This window comes from Anabrus simplex, unplaced genomic scaffold (genome assembly GCF_040414725.1).
Source record: "Anabrus simplex isolate iqAnaSimp1 unplaced genomic scaffold, ASM4041472v1 ctg00000124.1, whole genome shotgun sequence".
Classification (NCBI taxonomy): domain Eukaryota; kingdom Metazoa; phylum Arthropoda; class Insecta; order Orthoptera; family Tettigoniidae; genus Anabrus; species Anabrus simplex.
Window position 1 is genome coordinate 452,030 of NW_027130073.1, and position 18,006 is coordinate 470,035.

At 41.4% G+C, this 18,006-nt stretch overlaps 1 protein-coding gene across 8 annotated transcripts in view; it reads right to left on the reverse strand.

Annotated features, from left to right (window-relative positions):
* LOC137503444 (uncharacterized) overlaps positions 1 to 18,006 on the reverse strand; it is a 366,746-nt gene that overhangs the window by 149,215 nt on the left and 199,525 nt on the right. For 6 of the 8 annotated variants that reach the window (XR_011019125.1, XR_011019124.1, XM_068231028.1 and 3 more), the window contains one exon: positions 728 to 776. The exons of the other annotated variants lie outside the window; for them this stretch is intronic. Coding sequence is in view for 3 of the 6 variants with exons in the window: in XM_068231025.1 (XP_068087126.1) it covers positions 736 to 776 (41 nt within the window). In the remaining 3 variants the exon portion in view is untranslated. Of the gene's footprint in view, positions 1 to 727; positions 777 to 18,006 lie in introns of those variants that run through there. 8 annotated transcript variants of the gene reach the window in all.

The window sequence follows — 18,006 nt, forward strand, 5'->3', positions numbered from 1 at the left end:
CACCACCACCATCCTCACTTTCATCTATCCTATCCGACCTCTTTTGGTCAACTCTTGTTCTTTTCCGACCCCGACGCTATTAGGTTTGCGAGGGCTAGGGAGTCTTTCCTTTTCACGCCCTTCGTGGCCCTTGTCTTCCTATGGCCGATATCTTCATTTTTTTGAAGTGTCTGACCCCTTCCATTTTTCCCTCTGATTAGTGTTATATAGAGGATGGTTGCCTAGTTGTACTTCCTCTTAAAACAATAATCACCACCACTAACCTATCTGACCTCCCTTGGTCATCTCTTGTTCTTTTCTGACCCAGACGGTATTACGTATGGAGGCCTAGGGAGTCCATACGGTATTACGTATGGAGGCCTAGGGAGTCCATCATTTTCATGCCCTTCGTGGCCCTTGTCTTCCTTTGGCCGATACCTTCATTTTTGAAGTGTTGATCCCTTCCATTCTTTCCCTCTGATTAGTGTTATATAGAGGATGGTTGCCTAGTTGTACTTCCTCTTAAAACAATAATCACCACCACCACCACCACCACCACCACCACAACCACCACCACCACCAGGACTCTCAACTTGTGACTAAGGGTGGTAGAATATATCCACAGTATTCCCTGCCTGTCATGAATGCCAAGCTGTACTTCCTTTTAAAGCAATATTCATCACCAAAGGATTATACCTAAAATAATCTCTATAAACAGACTTATTTTGTGACCATAGACTAAGCTCACCTGAAGTTTTAACGCCGGGAGGGGCGTGGCCGAAAATTATAACGTGGACCTGAAACAAAACATATTTAGTTGTATTTTGTTGTATGCTCAAATACTTCCGGAATATTTATCAAGGAATAATATTTTGATACCTGCAATAGTTATATTTAAAAAGGGTGCAACTTAAATAACATGCGAGTGTGTCTCAGTATACAAACACAATCACATAACATATACATCGTTCACCAAGTTGAAAGAAGAGATAGCTAATGCAGCCCTGCTTGCTCACCCATAACCTGATCTACTCTTAATCTTAATGGTTGATGCTTCGGACTATGCCATAGGAGCATCCCTACAGCAGCTGAGGGCAAAAATGCCAGACCCACTCACAATCTTTTCCAAACTCTTCATATTCAAATACTGCAATATTGGCTACTGCCGTGAACAAAGGGTGTAGTGTAGTCAAGTAAATATAAATAAAAATCAGCTGATCTTGTATTCCGATCATTTGTAGTTCTGAGTAGGTAGGTAAAGTATCTGTAATTTATATTTCGCTCCCTCGATCTTTCACTAGTTTTGAGTGGTTAGCTAATAATAATAAAGTTCCTATATCCCAATAATTGCAGTTCAAGTCCCTGGCGTAGTAGGTGTAGTTTTGACAGAAATATTTGTGAGAAATTATTGTAGACAGCCTCATATTTTTCAGTAATTAAGGACACTTTTATTCTCCATCCTGTGGAGTAGAGAAAATAATGGTAATCCACCAGCTTTAATAATCACATAATCACACTTCAGTTGAGAATTGTAGTGAAGATACGTTATATTCGTGTTTTTCTTTGTGTATAGTAACCCTTTCGAAACTTAAGCATTTAACCAAATGCAAGTTCTCATTTCTAATAGAGCATAGTAGGATAAAGTAGCACTAATAATAATAATTTTCTGCCTACGTGTTTGACTTTGTTGGTAATCCTTGAGTACGGTAGTACTTGCAAATTTCAAATTCAAGCCTAACTGAAGTTTTCATTTCTATTTGTGCTTAATAATAATCGAATGTAATTAGGATAAGTCTGAACGCAGTTTACAAACTATTGTAGTGTATCGTAGTAACTGTTTAGAAATTAGAGTGCTTATGAGTAGTCTTGCAAATTTCAAACTTTAATAGTAATTTCCATTTTTGTTTGTGCTTAGTAATAACATGTTGTAATTAGGATACTTCTGAACATATTTTAAAATTATTGTAGTGTATTATAGTAGGTATCTTATTATAAATTAGTGTGTTTATTCTATTACTGTGAAATATTTGTGTAGTATATTATCTGTAATATCTATCATATCTGTGGTATCAGTATTTAATTTCTTACTAGAATACTGTTGCAGTAATTAGGGTAGACTTAACTGCAGTTTAGAATTGTGTAGGCCTAATTCTTGTGTATTACTTTTGGTTTTCAGTAATTAACAGCAATTTTCATTCTGTTAGGGTGTTGTAGAAAAATAAAATTGTACAACTAAGTAGTATTGTAGTGTAGTAGTAGCTTATATTAATTACCTTGTTGTTGTGTGATCTTTGTGAACTATCCTAGACAATATTTCTTTCCTTTCATTTTTATTATGCTCAGTGTAACCTCATTGTTACACACATACACAAATGAATGCAATTATACATGATAAAAATAAAATAATAATAATAATAATAAAGGCAGATTTAAAATGTTTGATGCAATTAAAGGTATTAGAGTGCATGCACATTTTCACAAGAAAACAACAAACAGAAACGGTCAGGTTAAGCAACATAACGGGTAAGGAAATATTAGTGGAAAGCGGTGGGTCCATACCCAGGTGGTGAAACGTATTGGCAGTGCTGAAGAAGCGAAATCAATGTTGATTCCATTTCAATAAATAGTTTACTTAATAATTGAAATGGAATTAACACACAAATGTGGTTGAACAATATTACACTTTAACAGGGGCTATGATTCTAACAATAATTACGAAAAATTACCTAGCAGGTTCAAATTCAGTGATGCTACTTTATATAACTTTAGGAAGGAACATCTCACGCAATGTTCAAAGGACTGTCAGAAAGAATAAAATAATTAAAGTAACATTATACAGTCAGAAGGATATACACGGAAAAAGGAAAACACAACATTTAAAATGATTATCTTAGCGCAGAGCTCATTTAAGAGATAGCCCCCTCAAAAACACTTCTGAGAAAGGGTGCAAACGCATGAATATACAAAATTAACACATGAACATATAAAATTCCCCACAGTGTTCCAAGTCCAAATAATCACTACACACAGAATAAGTTATTTTATTTTTATTTTCTTCTCAGTATTCTATAAAGAATGGCTAAGGAGTGCAAGTGTAGGAACTGTGGGTGTGGCCAGGCATTAAGGAGTTTGAGGGAGGAGTTGCAGAGTTTGAAAGAGATAATTAGGATTCTCTCAGAGGACAGGAAGGGAAGTAGGCCTCTCTCAAACAATGTACAGGATACAATAGATGTAACAGAGGGATGGGAAGGAAAGGGGAGAATTGTAGAAGACAGCTGGTCTAATGTTCTAAGGGGAAGGAGACTGCAGGCTAACGGCTCCATTCAGGGTCAGAATTCAGAACAGGTATCTGTGAGAATTCGGTACGAGTCACTACAGGTAGAACAACCGAGTGAAGATGAGGAACAGGGAACTGCTGCTGAGATGTGTGGAAGTAGCAAGAAGGGAAAAGGTAGGAAAGGGAAATTTAGAGTAGTGGGTAGGAAAAAACAGGTGGAACAGGGTCATGGATGGGAGAAAAGGGAGGAGGAAGTAGCTTCTGCAATAGTGAGAGAAGATAGGACTGACCAGGAGGGGAGGGGATCAAATGAGGTGGGTAGGGTTGAGGCTCTGGTCATGGGGCATTCAATGGTTAGACATGTGGGGAAAATGTGTGGAGGAAAGGGAACCAGGGTTGAGTGTTACACAGGAATTAGGTTGAGGTAGATGTGGAGGAAAGTAGAAGAGAAGGAAGAGGGAAAGGAGAAGGTGGTAGTGTTTCACGTTGGTATTAACGACATAAGACAAGCTGGTATAAGTACCAACATAGTTGGGGATGTGTGGGATCTGGTAAATACAGCATGGATGAAGCTTAAGGAAGCAGAGATTGTTATCAGTGGAATACTGTGTAGGAGGGATACTGACTGGAGGGTGATTGGGGATTTAAATGAGACTATGCAGTGGGTATGGTGGGAAACAGGGAGTGAGATTTCTAGATCCTAATTAGTGGGTAGGAGACAGGGATCTACGCTCAGATGGCCTTCACTTAAACCGCAGTGATACATATAAGTTAGGAAATTTGTTTAGAAGGGTTATAGACAGGTACATTCAGGAAAACGGGGTGGCCTAGGTAGCGGTGATAAGGGTACAGGGATTTGCAAGTCAAGTAGGGATGGCATAAAAAGGTTAGTGTTCAACTGTAGAGGTATTGTAAAGAAAGGAATCGAATAAAGTAATTTAATATATATTGTACCGGGAACGCCGCTACGAGAGAAGTCCGAAGTATGTTTGTTGAACTTCGCGCGAGGTGGAAGGTAGGCAGCACGCCGAACGCAGTGACGTACCCAGCGAGTGAGGTGGCCGCCGTGAGCCAGCTATACGCGACCATATATGGTAATGTTCCAGCTTACCCTCAAAAGTACATTTTGCGCTACTTTATCGCTATTTCGACACTGCCATCTTAAAAGCCATTACAATGGACGTAATCTGTCTAGATTTCAAGAAAATCCACTGAGTATTATAGGAGTTATAAGGGTAGATAATACCCAGGTTCTAGACACTTCCACGCGAACGGGTATAAAATGAGGACCACCCGACCTTCGAATTGAGTATCTGTCGCTCCACCGTCTCTGCAACACGGGTGACGGGAGGAGCATTGTGTGTGCTGAACTTATAGTTGAAAAGTCTTCGAAATCCAAGTATTGGAACTTCGGTATTTTCTCGAGGTGTTGTGTCGGGACTTTATCATATTCTTGAAGCGCCTGATTGGGACTTTGTTATTTTCTGCGAGCATCGTGTTGGAACTTCATCATATTGACACATTGGAACTTTGTTATTTTTCGTGTGTCGTGATTGGACTTTGATATTTTCTTAAAGTGCCATATAGGAACTTCGTTATTTTTCTGAAGCGTCTCATTGGAACTTAGTTATTTTCGCCAAGTGTCGCGGTAAGACTTTATTATTTTCTTAACGTGACATACTGGAACATTGTCATCGGAACTTTATTTTCTTCGAGTGTCATGTTGGGACTTTAATATTTTGACACATCGGAACTTTATTATTTCTACACATTGGAACTTTGTTATTTTTTTGAAGTGCCACATAGGGACTTAGTTATTCGACGACGATTGAAAGGACTTTGAATTTTCATGAGTGTTTTGTACCACATTGAACTTACGTTTCAAACTTATTCGAACTTGTATTTTGTGAATCAATTTCTGGAATATTGGAATTTTCCGAGCGTGTAGGATGAACTTGTGCCCTACCAACGTAAACTTTCGTGTGAACGATATGACTTGTTTTCCCAAGTGCCTCATTGAATGTACATCTTGTAAAAACTGTTAACTTAGGGGACGTTCAACATTACGTTTAATTGTGAAATATGCAATACTTTCCAAGTGCTGCACTGGGACTTGTGTTTTGATTCTTATCCTCATTAAAGACTGTAACAATTCAGAATACATATGTCGCGTTCCCAGAAAGCCTAGAACTTTCCAGTAGTTCGAGTGAATCCATAATTTATGAAGTCAGATTTTTTCTTTCAAATATCATTTTCTTTAATGGCTATTCACTTCGCCTATCGACGGAACAAGACAGTTTCCGAGTGCTATTTATTCAGTTCATTGCCAATGTGTTTTAAATCTTCAGAAACTATGCATTAAGAACTGTGGTGACTATAATACTCTAGAACATTCCAATTTACAGTAAGCTTGCATTATGAACTTGCATTTCTACTGGTACAAAGTCAAAATCATCTTGTTCTTCGAGTGATTATTCCAAAACGTTTTGATTTAATATCTAGAGTGCAGTAACCATAATTTAAGAGGTCATATCTGTTCAGACAGTGCCATGAATGTGGGGAGTGCCGTGCAGAAAACTCAAGTGTGAATTAGTCTCAAATCGAACCCAGGAACGTGTGCCAATCTTCGAGACATTCCAGAACGTCGAGACATTCCAGAACTCCTCATCCGAGCAGGTGTGGTCCCTGCCCAGGCAATGTCCAGCGCCATCCCAGGACTCGGAGGTACCAACCAGCCACGACACTTCCATGCTACTGTACGAAGGTGATATGAACTTGCTTTTGATGATCAATAAACTCAATTTATCAAAAGAATCTCTGATAACTATACCCCTCTCTGTACCAACTCCAATGATAAAGCCACTCCCTAGGATAAGATCCATGCTCGTTAATTTAATATCAAGCGCCTTAAAGATATAAACACATTTTACGGGTACAATATATATACTTACCAGATATTGTAATAGGAGTTGAATCATGGCTGAGAAATGATATAAAGGATGCAGAAATATTCCCACGGAACTGGACTGTGTATCGTAGATATAAGATAGGAATGGTAGGAGGGGGGTATTCATTCTGGTGAAAGTAGAATTTGTACGCTAAGAAAAAGTTACAAATGACAAACATGAAATTCTAGGTGTAAGGCTCATCTCTAAAGATAATAGGCAACTTGATGTCTTTGGAGTGTACAGACTGGGAAAGGGTACCGCTGATACTGATTCAGAATTATTTGATAAGATAACCAGCTATGTTGGAAACGATATGGAAAGAAATGTGATAGTAGCAGGTGATCTCAATTTACCAAATGTCAATTGGGAAGGTAATACAAAAGGCAGGAAGCATGAACAACAAATGACACAAAAGTTAATATGGGAAGGGCAGCTGATTCAGAAAGTGATGGAACCAACTAGAGGGAAGAATATCCTGGATGTGGTGCTGGTAAAACCAGATCAGCTCTATAGAGTAACCAAAGTAATAAATGGTATTAGTGATCACGAAGATGTTTTTGTCATAGTTAAAAATAAATTTGAAAGGAAGGAAGGTATTAAAATTAGGACTATTAGGCAGTACTATATGGCAGATAAAACAGGTATGAGGGAGTTTTTAAAAAAGTAACTATGATCGGTGGAAAACGATAAATAAAAATGTAAACAGACCCTGGGTTGGGTTTAAAGCAATTGTTGAGGAATGTGAAAAAAGGTTTGAACATTTAAAAGTGGTAAGGAATGGTAAAGATCCACTATATTATAACAGAGAAGTAAGAAGACTAAGAAGGAGATCCAGATTGGAAAGAAATAGAGTTAGAGATGGTTGTGGAAGTAAGGAGAAATTGAAGACTTACTAGGAAACTGAATCTAGCAAAGAAGTCAGCTATGGATAACATGATGGCAAGCATAACTGGTGGTCATACAAATTTTAGTGAATAATGGAAGGATATGTATAGGTACTGTGACCGTTCATGACCTCGTCATACGTATATGGAGACATCCTGTAGAAAGAATATGCCGTTTTCCGCGCGGTTCTACGTCAAATAGCCGCCGAACGGGGATAATCTTGTCGGTTCCGGGATGCGAGCCGCCCCCCGTAGAGTCACGCGCCTCTCCTCTCGTTGCGCGTAATTGAGAAAACAGGGAGTACAGGCGCCCGTAAGTGGAATTCTTTCTCTCTCTGAGCGAGGGAGCTGGAGCGAGCGGGATGTCACATGACTGAGAGGTGAGGTCACGAAGCAGCCCCAAGGAAGTCGTCCCAACATTCTAGACGATATCACCCCACGTATTCCCCTAAATATCTGGTGGTACCAGTGTATCGCTTTCAACTGTTACGAGGCTATCAATATTAATTACTCGGAAATGCTCGATAGATAATTTCAAGTTACAGCTTCAATGAATGAGGGGATTTTATGGGGATTTATCATGTAGAGAACCATTCTACATGATAAGGTTAATGGGAATTGCGCAGGCAGCGAATATCTTGAAGTGAGAAAGACCAGATGCCCGGCTCTGACAGGACCAGGAAATCTAAAAAATCCCCGGAGTCAAGCTCCACCTACTTTAAATTGGTAATGACGCTTTCATGATTACAGGCGAGCCCGTGAAAAATTCGCAATGAAAAATGATCAACGAAAAGCGGGATGTACACGCTTTAATTTGATACTAAATTCAAAGTGTAAATACACCTGCCACCGGAGTGAGGTGTGACAAGGGGGCGTGGACTGATTCCCCCTCCAGAAATAATTCGTTCCACCATATAGGCGAGAGGCAGGAGACCAGGGTAACCCAGTACATTCTGTGTCTTTGGTGTGATCGACATGTCTATTCGTGAGTGAACAGTTATTAGGGATAATTAGTGTTTTACATTGTGGAAATTCTTCATCGAACAGTGATATGTAATAGTCAGTGACAACCTATAGTGAGCGACAGTGCGTTGCAAGCCAGATATTGATCATGCTTCTAATGCAGCCTGTAATGAGCTGGATGTGAATTTTTTTTTCTTTAATTCGGATTATGTGTCAGAAAGGCGCGTGGTGCCCAGGATATAGTTCGATCACAGTGTTGTAGTGAGATTCGAACCGACGACATTAGTGATTGGCATTCAGCCATTGGTTTATAGACCGGGCAGTGTCCGCCGTATTCGCTCTAACGCAGTGAGTTGCACATTGGATTAAATATCAGTGAAGTGGAGTGGGTCGATTGATGACCGATATAAAAAGATATAGTAACACGTATGTTCAAACCCTGTGAGTGCGTCCGTCTAGCGCGTGGTGCTCCTAGAGTCAACTAAAATATTTATGGAGAACTAGTGTGTGCAAGGGAAGGCAATGGTGTCGAGCTGCAGGACAGACTAATAATCTAGGGCTAGGATACTTAAATATACATATGAGTATCTATAGCCGAGACAGGTTTAAATGCACGACACACTTAGTGCATTCATAACGCAATAATCCTTCCTCATTGCATGTATGACCTACGAGAACTTCAGGGCTGGTGAGAGGTCGGCTGTATAGTAACTTCAAAACGTCAGGTATACTCTGGACCTTCCAACGACATCTGAGGATCCAGTCGGCATGCGGACGAACCAGAATATGAAGACCATGGACAACCCTGCCGATCTCAACGCCCCGATGACGGCCTAAGCTGATGGATGTATTCCCTGAGGGCAGCGAGTCGCAGTAGTGATAAGTACTCTTTCATTTATCTCGATAGCTAGTCACTTGTAGGGAAATAAAATTCATTTGCATGTAAATACCTTGAGTATAACGCAGGTTTCAGGGATTATAGTTGATAAGATTTTCCTGTGAGATTTTCTTCGTGGCCGGAGCCACTCATTTTATTAATTAGGGGATATAATGCATGATAATTAATAAGGCCCTAGTATAATTTACAGGTGACGTAATGTAAATAACGGGAATAAAGTTTCATTAGGTGATCCGATCGTCCAAGGCTGAGTGTAACTGCGACGAATCCTCACAAATTTCCTGATTAGTAATTTAGGATGATACGTCACCTGATGATAGAAGTTCCTCCTGTATATATATTAAGGCGGCATACTACAAGACGGCAGTAAACAAAGTGTGGGGTGTACTTGAATTTATAGATGTGATTAACCATGAATCATTTTTATTGTATTTATTTTTATTCTGAAGGCTAGAGTCCTCTGGTTAAATGTGCACTGTTTCGGGAAATGAGGGGAGAAGGGACGGTATGTGATTTGTGAGTTCGTTTGAAAGTACAGTGGTGTGTACATATATGTGTTCTCCGATAGAAGAGACATTTGGAAAATGCCGGCACAGGGATAAGATGGCTGAAGGCATATGTAAAGTAATGCGCTGAGAGTGTCAATGAACTGCAGCAAGAAGGGTTTTTTTTTGCGATAATACGAGAATTTGAATATAGCAAGTAAGGGGATAGCCTTGCTATGTGGGTGAAGGAAAAGAAAATAAAAGACAAGCGAGCCGAACCCTTGACAGGTTTATGGCCGGGGGGAATGAGTGGGTCTCGCTAGCCACTGCATGAAATGTGATGTCCAACTCTCCCTTCTTTATATAGTGGAACGAAACGTGCACAATTCAAGATAAAGACACCGTCGTGCATATCCTAGGTATGACAAATGAATGAACTCCTTCCACCTTTGTTATTATTATTATTATTAAGATAAAAACCAGGATAGGGTTTTAGATTCTTTTTTTTTGTACACCCCACATATGGAAGTCCTGGGCTCGAAGCCCAGGGTTCGAAGAAGAATGTTGCCCACATGTGGTAACAAATCATGGAAGTCCTGGGCTCGAGAACCCAGGGTTCGAAGAAGACTGTTACCCGCATGTGGTAACAAATCGGAGCTGTATCAAGATCCTGTGTCGTTGTTGTTTTTTTTTTCTCTTCTCTGGCATGGAGAAGCAAATGCAAGGTGTTGTGTTATTTCTTCCAGTGTGTATCTTATATGTTAGGTGATGCAATTTATTAGTTATTGGTTGATATGCCTGTTGTTTTTAGGAACGCCGTTGAAATGTAATGTCACTTGTATTAACGCCTAGGTAAATCCCTATGAAACAGGCGTTATAAGGGGTAAATACTCCGTGTAATAAATCAGACGAGGTCATTAGCATAGAGACTGTGACATAGCTATCATGTATTTCGAAGGGTACTCGAACATTTAAACAAGCTCAATTAACATGATTCGAATGAAGTGGGCGAGACAACTCGTGCCGTAAGAAGATATGCCCTTGTAAATAACATATGTATAGAATGCTTAATATAATAAGATTTTCGTGTGTTAAATAATTCAAAGGGGACGCCCTTTTCAGTGTGCTTAATGATGTAAAGGTTATGAAATGATGAATGCCGGTCTGAGAAAAGGACAGAAAAGGACATTCGAGTTCAGACCTGATTAATAATTAGTGTAGTGTGTTAATAAATATTTCGGCATATCTGTCTGTAATGAAATTTCAAGTGTTTTCCTTAGTTAATTAAAGGTGTTTTTTTTTAAAAATAGACGGCATTCCTTCTCATTAGTAATGTGTTCGTATTCCTCTGATAATCCGAGACTCTTTCCCCTTACTTAGAATTAACTAGTTTAAGCCCCCTTCCGGACATACCACGAACCCAAGCTCTCGAGCAAGCCGAAGGAAACTCAAGTAAGGGTGATGGCTTTCGATTCCAGGGAATGTCCAAGGGTCTCGTCGAATAAATTCTTACAGCCACTTTATAAGCCAATCAATATAAATTGTTATGCACTAGAGCCCTGGACAGGTGCATACAAATGGCGAACCAACGTGAGGGCCATACAAATGGCACACAACGTCAGGGCGTACAAATAGTGGCCGACGTTAGGGGCGTACAAAATATCGGCCAACGTTCAGGCATTAATATGGTAGTTTAGTGGCAAAAAAAATATATAACCGTATTCCAGAGCACAAGTTCATCTCCGAACATGTGGCTTAGTTCGAACACCACTACTATAAAAAGGAGTACCTGGTAAACTTAGTAGTACCAAAGGTGTATGGTGAGAACTAAAGGATTAGAAATACCGAATGTATCCGAATGTTGAATTTAGTAGGAAGGAGGAATACGAGATGGAGTCAGAACGTGTGAATACAGTAACTAGTATGAATGATGTGTCGGGCGGAGTGCTTAGGTCATTTCCGTAGACAGTTTTATCACACGCAATGATATGCAAATGAGTGATTGGAATAGATTATATTTAATAAAGATACGGAGAAAAATTGGGAAAATCGTGTAACCAGATTAAGTGGTAACGTGCACGATGGTCACTCATGATCATGGCAGACCCGATGAAGTTACAAAATGGTGAAACTTCAGAGAGACAATACAATGTCTTTCCCGTTAGTGAGGACAAAGTGATCGGGCAGAATTCTTCAAATCCTGCTGGTTACGGGTTTGTGCCAGAGGCGATGCATTAGTAGCAGGCCTTGGTAACTTAGGGAATACGTCCTATTTTAAATATTAGATACCGTGAGTAAGAGAGGGAGCCTCACCCCATGACTCTTATATTTCCTAAAATGAACAGTGAAATGTTGTCAGCTCATAGACGGACAACTGACTGCTAGTGCAACTTGTACATCTTGAAGCTGACGGCATCCAATGTTCATCGAATATACCAGGTGTCTGGTATAGGTAAATTGCCGAGCCCATTTAGGTCATGAATTCGGGTGACATGTAATTTGATAAAGGGCTACAGAAAGTTATTTGTAGTGAGTTCCGGGAAAATATTTACGAATGATGTATGGGCATACTAAGGAAACACTTGCAGTTATTAGGAGGTGTGACGTAGCTGTTGTGAAGCTAAATTTGGTATAAGGCAAATTACGTGTTTCAAAAATGAACACACCTGCCTAACTTTAGGAAAATAAATCATGTTAATTGAGTATACTGCGGTCAGCTCGATTCAGGGGGTACACGTTCTCCACAAATAAGTGTCAGTATGAATGTAGAGGACATTAAGGCGATGATGGCCAGTCTATTGGCCGAACAGAAGGAGCAGATCAGGATCGATAATGAGAAGCAAGCGGGACTCTTGAAGGAGCAGATCAGGATCGATAGTGAGAGGCAAGCGGGACTCTTGAAGGAGCAGATTAGGGCCGATAGTGACAGGCTCGAGGAACGTTTTGCTAGACAGGAGCAAGCGGACGCTGAGACTAAAGAACAGCTTATTAAGTTAGACCAATGTTTGAACCAACAGACCAGTCAGGTTGGGCAACTCACTGAACGCTTAGAGAGATACGAGGCATCATGTAAGGCCCAGGCCACAGAACTTAAAGACCATTTCACTTCCCGTGTTAATGACTTAACTGCTCATATAGATTCTTTGACACAAAAATTAGATCAAACAAGTATCCGTCTGGAGGGACAAATAAAAGAAGTTGATGAAAAATTTACCGCTCAGGAACGAAAAATTGATAGGTTGGAAGCAAAGATTAATACCGGATCGGAAGAGGTCGTAAATTTACGAACTCAAGTTGAAGAATTGTCCGTGAAATCCCAAGATATTGAGGCACAACTGATAGTGGTCACCGACAGTACAGAGGCGAAATGTAGGGAGTACCTCGACCAACAGGTGGACCTAATGAAAGTCGAATTGAAAACCGATGTCGAGGGAAAACAACGGGAAATTCAAAGCAAGTTGAAGGAGACGAAGGACAAGGTTGATAGATTCGAATTGAAGGTTCATAAAGCTAGTATTAAGGCTGATGTTCACGACAAATTAATACTGGAGTTACAAGAGGAAGTCGAGAACCTTAAATCTCAAGAGTCTCGAGGAGATGGACTGTTAAAATCCGCCTTAAAGAAGCCAGAGAAAGGTGAACACGATGTTATCGGAAATCGCACCGAACCAGATAAAATGGAGGATTCTCCACAGATAAATGAAACGAATCCCATGCGTATTCCACCCGGGCGTAATTCGGCACCACAGGATTGTAGCTCAATGCCAATTTATAACTTTCTTCGCATGAGTTATGATGAACCTAAGAAGTTCGGCTCGAACGTTCACATGACACCAAGAGGGTTCCTTTCTGAAATGGATCAATACTTTCTTGATCACAATATTCCAGCAGATAAGCGCCTAAGAATGGTGGAGAAGTATCTAGTAGAACAGCCTCTCATTTGGTTCAAGGCGTTCAAATATTGCTTCGGGAGTTACGAGGAATTTAGGTGTCGATTCCTTGAGAAATATTGGTCGGTTGAGACTCAACAAAATCTACGCCTGGAATTGTATTCTCGGCGGTATTCGGCCACGGGGCAGACACGATTTTGTGAATACTTTGTGCACCAGCTCCTGAGGATGAAAGAGCTGGATAGTCCGCCAACAGAAGTGGAGTTGGTGGCAGCGATAGGGAAGCAGCTACCACTAGAGGTGCAGAAATTACTTATCTCTGCTAATGTTAGGACCGCGGTAGAGGCTGAACATGTTTTGCGGCAGCTCGACCAAACAACTAACGGGGGATACGTTCGACAGAGGCACCATGAGGCTATCCACACCGTCAATACAAATCGAGAGGGAGGAACGCCTCAGCTCCGAAATCAGGGGACTAGTACAGAAGAAAGGAGAGAAATGTACTCGGCACCGAGGACAGAAGATAGGGAGACTTCAAAGTGGAATAGACCAAGAGAACGGTATCGTGACAAATGGGGTTCTCGAAATTACGAACACAGAAGACCTTACGAAAGAAGAAATGGATTCGGATATAATCAAGGCGATCGTTATCGAAGACCGTACACGAAATGGAGAAGTGATGGAGGACGGCCATGGGAAAGATCTAGAGGTTCGGACAGCCACATACGGGATCGTCAGGCCGAGTCTCGGAGATACGTTGAACACCTCAGAAATCAACCTGTTATGAATGACAAATGGCAAGGACCAATTCAAGAGATGGCCGCGATGGAAGAAAGTAGAGGGGCGGAAAGTCTTCAGCTTCAGGCCCAACGTAGACAAGATTCCGAGAATCGACTCAACCCTCACGCGAGCGAATATCATGCTGGGGGTGGAGCCGTAAAAAAAAAGATGAACTAGGTATCGAGGAGATAGTTTTTCCCCATACCAACAACCACCAAAACGAATTAGAATGGACCATCGTTACCGTTGATACCTGGGTGATGCAACCAGAGGACTTGATAGAAGACCCAAATCCATGCAGTAAAAAGATAGTTAGAGAATTACCGGTGATTTACATACGTGTCCACGGACTCCGCGTACGTTGTTTAGTGGATACCGGAGCCAGCGTGAGCGTGGTGTCGAGAAATTTTGTCAGAGAGATCCAATCAAAATTTAAAATTCCTACTTTGCCAGTAGCTAAGGTAAAGGTGCGGGGCATCATTCCGGATCGCACGACGGTATGCGATACGCAAGTATATCTAGACCTACAGATAGGTAACGCGACGCTCGCACATCCATTCTTGGTTCTAGACAAGATGGAATACAACGTGATTGTGGGTGCAGATCTTCTGCGTGAGTATAGAGCGGTTATCGACATGGATCAAAATCATGTCAAATTTTGCATCAATATGAGCCGCGAAGATGTCCGGTTAAATGATAGGCCAGAAACAGAAGACGGAGAAAGGATCTGGACAACGCAGGTACTCCATAGCGAAGAAGGTAGGCCTAGAGAATTTCCGAATTGGAACGCTCAAATGATGGAAGAAATCAGGGAGAAATTCGAGATGATGGTTGTTGATTTGGAGAAAGAAGACGAAGGAGAAGAACCTAGGTTTGAAGACGTATTGCAGATTAAATTGGATGAGGCTAAAATCAATGAAAATGACAGACATAAATTGCAGGAAATCCTAAAAACGCATAGAAATGTTTTCGGCTCACAACCTGGGAAAATTTTGAATTACAAATATAATCTGGTGGTGACTAGTTGGGAACCATTCAAGAAAAACCCTTATCCTATCCCAGAGAAACATCACGCGAAGGTGCGCGCGCTCATTAAAGAAATGGAAGATCATGATATCATATCAAAGGCTCCAACGCCATTTTTAAACCCGTTAGTCGTTGTAGCTAAACCTAATGGATCTCTGAGGGTGTGTCTGGACGCTAGGGCCATTAACGAACGACTCGTGCCGGAGTATGACAGGGCACCGAATATCAAAGACATTTTAAAGAAATTTCAGAATATGAAATTGTTCTCAAATATCGATTTACGATCTTCTTATCATCACGTGGAACTAACGAGTGAGTCTAAGGTCTTGACGGGGTTCCTGTTTGATCAGCAGACCTATGTATATAACCGTTTGCCATTTGGAATTAAGAATGCTGGGTCATCCTTAATCAGAGCACTCGATAGAAACTTGAGTGATAAAGTCAAACAAATAACGGTCCGATATGTGGATGATATTTTGATCGCTACGCAAACGTTAGAAGAACATCTGGAACACTTGCGTCTTGTTCTCGAAGATTTGAGTCGGAACAACTTCAAAATTAACTTTGAGAAATCACACTTCTGCCAGCGCAGCATCCTTTTCCTGGGACATGTAATCGATGCAGGGGGTGTTTCTCCAAATCCGACGAAAATAAAGGCGATTCAGGATTTCCCGAAACCCACGAGGGTCAAGCACGTCCGACAATTTTTAGGTCTATGTGGGTTTTTTGCAGACCATTGTCCTGCATATACCAACACCGTGGCGCCCTTACAAGACTTGCTAAAGAAAAATAACAGATGGAAGTGGGATGCCACGTGTGAAGAAGCTTTTAGTAAGACAAAGGAGTTAATGAGCCTGAGCGTGAAATTGGGATATCCTGACTTCAGTCAGAAATTTGTCATCCAAACGGACGCGTCTATGATTGGGGTAGGCGCCGTGCTCTATCAAGAGAGGAAGGGTGCTGTGCCACCGATAAATTACTTGGCTTTCATGAGTCGCAAGCTGCGTGAACATGAACGTCATTACACCGTAACTGAGCTTGAGATGCTTGCTATTGTCACGGCTCTTAGCCATTGGCGAAAGTATATCTATGGGTTCCCCATACTTCTGCGTACAGACCATCGAGCTCTAACATTCATGCTTAAATCCACTATGTCGTCCGAAAGAGTAAACCGTTGGACCTTATTTGTACAACAATTTGATTTGGAGGTGGAACATTGCGCGGGTAAGGAGAATGTAGTCGCCGACGCGCTTAGCAGAAACCCGGATTCTGAAATGGAGGCCGTGCATCAATTACAGCTTGTAGAAGGTGATCAAGAGATTCTTGACAGATTGAGGCAAATTTCGGAAGAACAGGAAAGCTGGCCTGAAACCCGTCGTATGATCCGTTTCCTTCGCAAGGAATTGCAGCCAGGAACGCCTGAATATCAAGATGCTGAGAAACGCGCTCCAAATTACAATTTCATAAACGGAGTCTTGTACAAATATGTGGACGAAGCTCACACGCGTCTTAGAGTGGTCGTTCCACCTGCTCTCCAAGTGGATTTAATATGGCTTGCGCATCATTCCGTAGGGCATGGAGGAGTTGATAAGGTCATGGCCACACTGAGGGAGACCTTCACATGGCCTCGAATGAGGAGAATAATGCGCACAGTTCTGATGACTTGCGATACCTGTCAGCGGATTAAACCAAACGCATACTTGCTCAAACAACCACCGAAGCCAATAATACCTGAGAAGCCACGTGAGTTGTTTTCGATGGATTTTTACGGTCCCCTTCCCAAGGCGACCAGAGGACTCCAATACATCTTGGTCTGTATGGATGTATTTACTAAATTTGTGGTTCTATGCCCGGTGCAAAAAGCGAATACCCGTGCAGTTATTACTCAGATCAGGAATAAAATCATTCCGAAAATGGGCCAACCAGAACGATTGCTAACCGACCATGGACCCCAATTCACGTCTATTGCATTTCGCCGTGCTATGGAGCAAATGGGAATCCGTCACGTCATGAGTTCAATCAGACACCCAGAATCCAACCCAGCAGAAAGGATTATGCGGGAAATTAGTAAGTTCTGTAGGGTATATTGCCCAAGGCAACACTGGCGGTGGGTAGATGTTGTTCCGATTATCATGGAATGCATCAACTCCACAGTCCACGAATCAACGGGGCAGATTCCTAGTGTTGTACATTTTAATGAGCATCCTGAAAGGCCATGGAAGAACATTGTACCATGTCCAGAGGATCCGAGGCTTTCAGCAGAATTAAGAGTACGAGATACCTTGGAGTCTCTCAGAAAACAGGCAGACAAACGAATGCGAAGACACCGAAATAGGAGGTTTCACCGAGCATTACGTGTGGGAGAGCTCGTGTTGGTAAAGCGTCCCATTAGTTCAGACCCACCACGTAAATTTTACCATAAGTTCGCAGAACTATACATTGGACCTTATAGAGTAATTCAGAGTTTAGAGAACAATTCATATAAGGTTCAGTCAATGGATGGCACCAGTGAATCCATATACAATGCGGGAAATCTGAAGTTATATCACGCGCCCGGACAGCTACCAGCAGAAAACCCGGATAATCATGGTGATGGAGAACCATCAGGAGAAGAAGATGAGGAAGAAGATGAAGCCGACGTTGAAAATGACCATGAACAGGAAGAAGAGGGTGATGAAGTCAACTGTGTGCTGATGGAAGAAGATGATCGAGATGCAGAGGGTGACGGGGGTTATTCAAATGAGGATGATTGTATAGATTGCGCGGAAAGACGGAATATGATGACTCAAGATTGCTTGCGCATCCTTATGATCGGATATGAATTGAGGTTGGAGAATGTTATCCTCCGACAAAGTCAAGTGAAAGGGTCATGATGA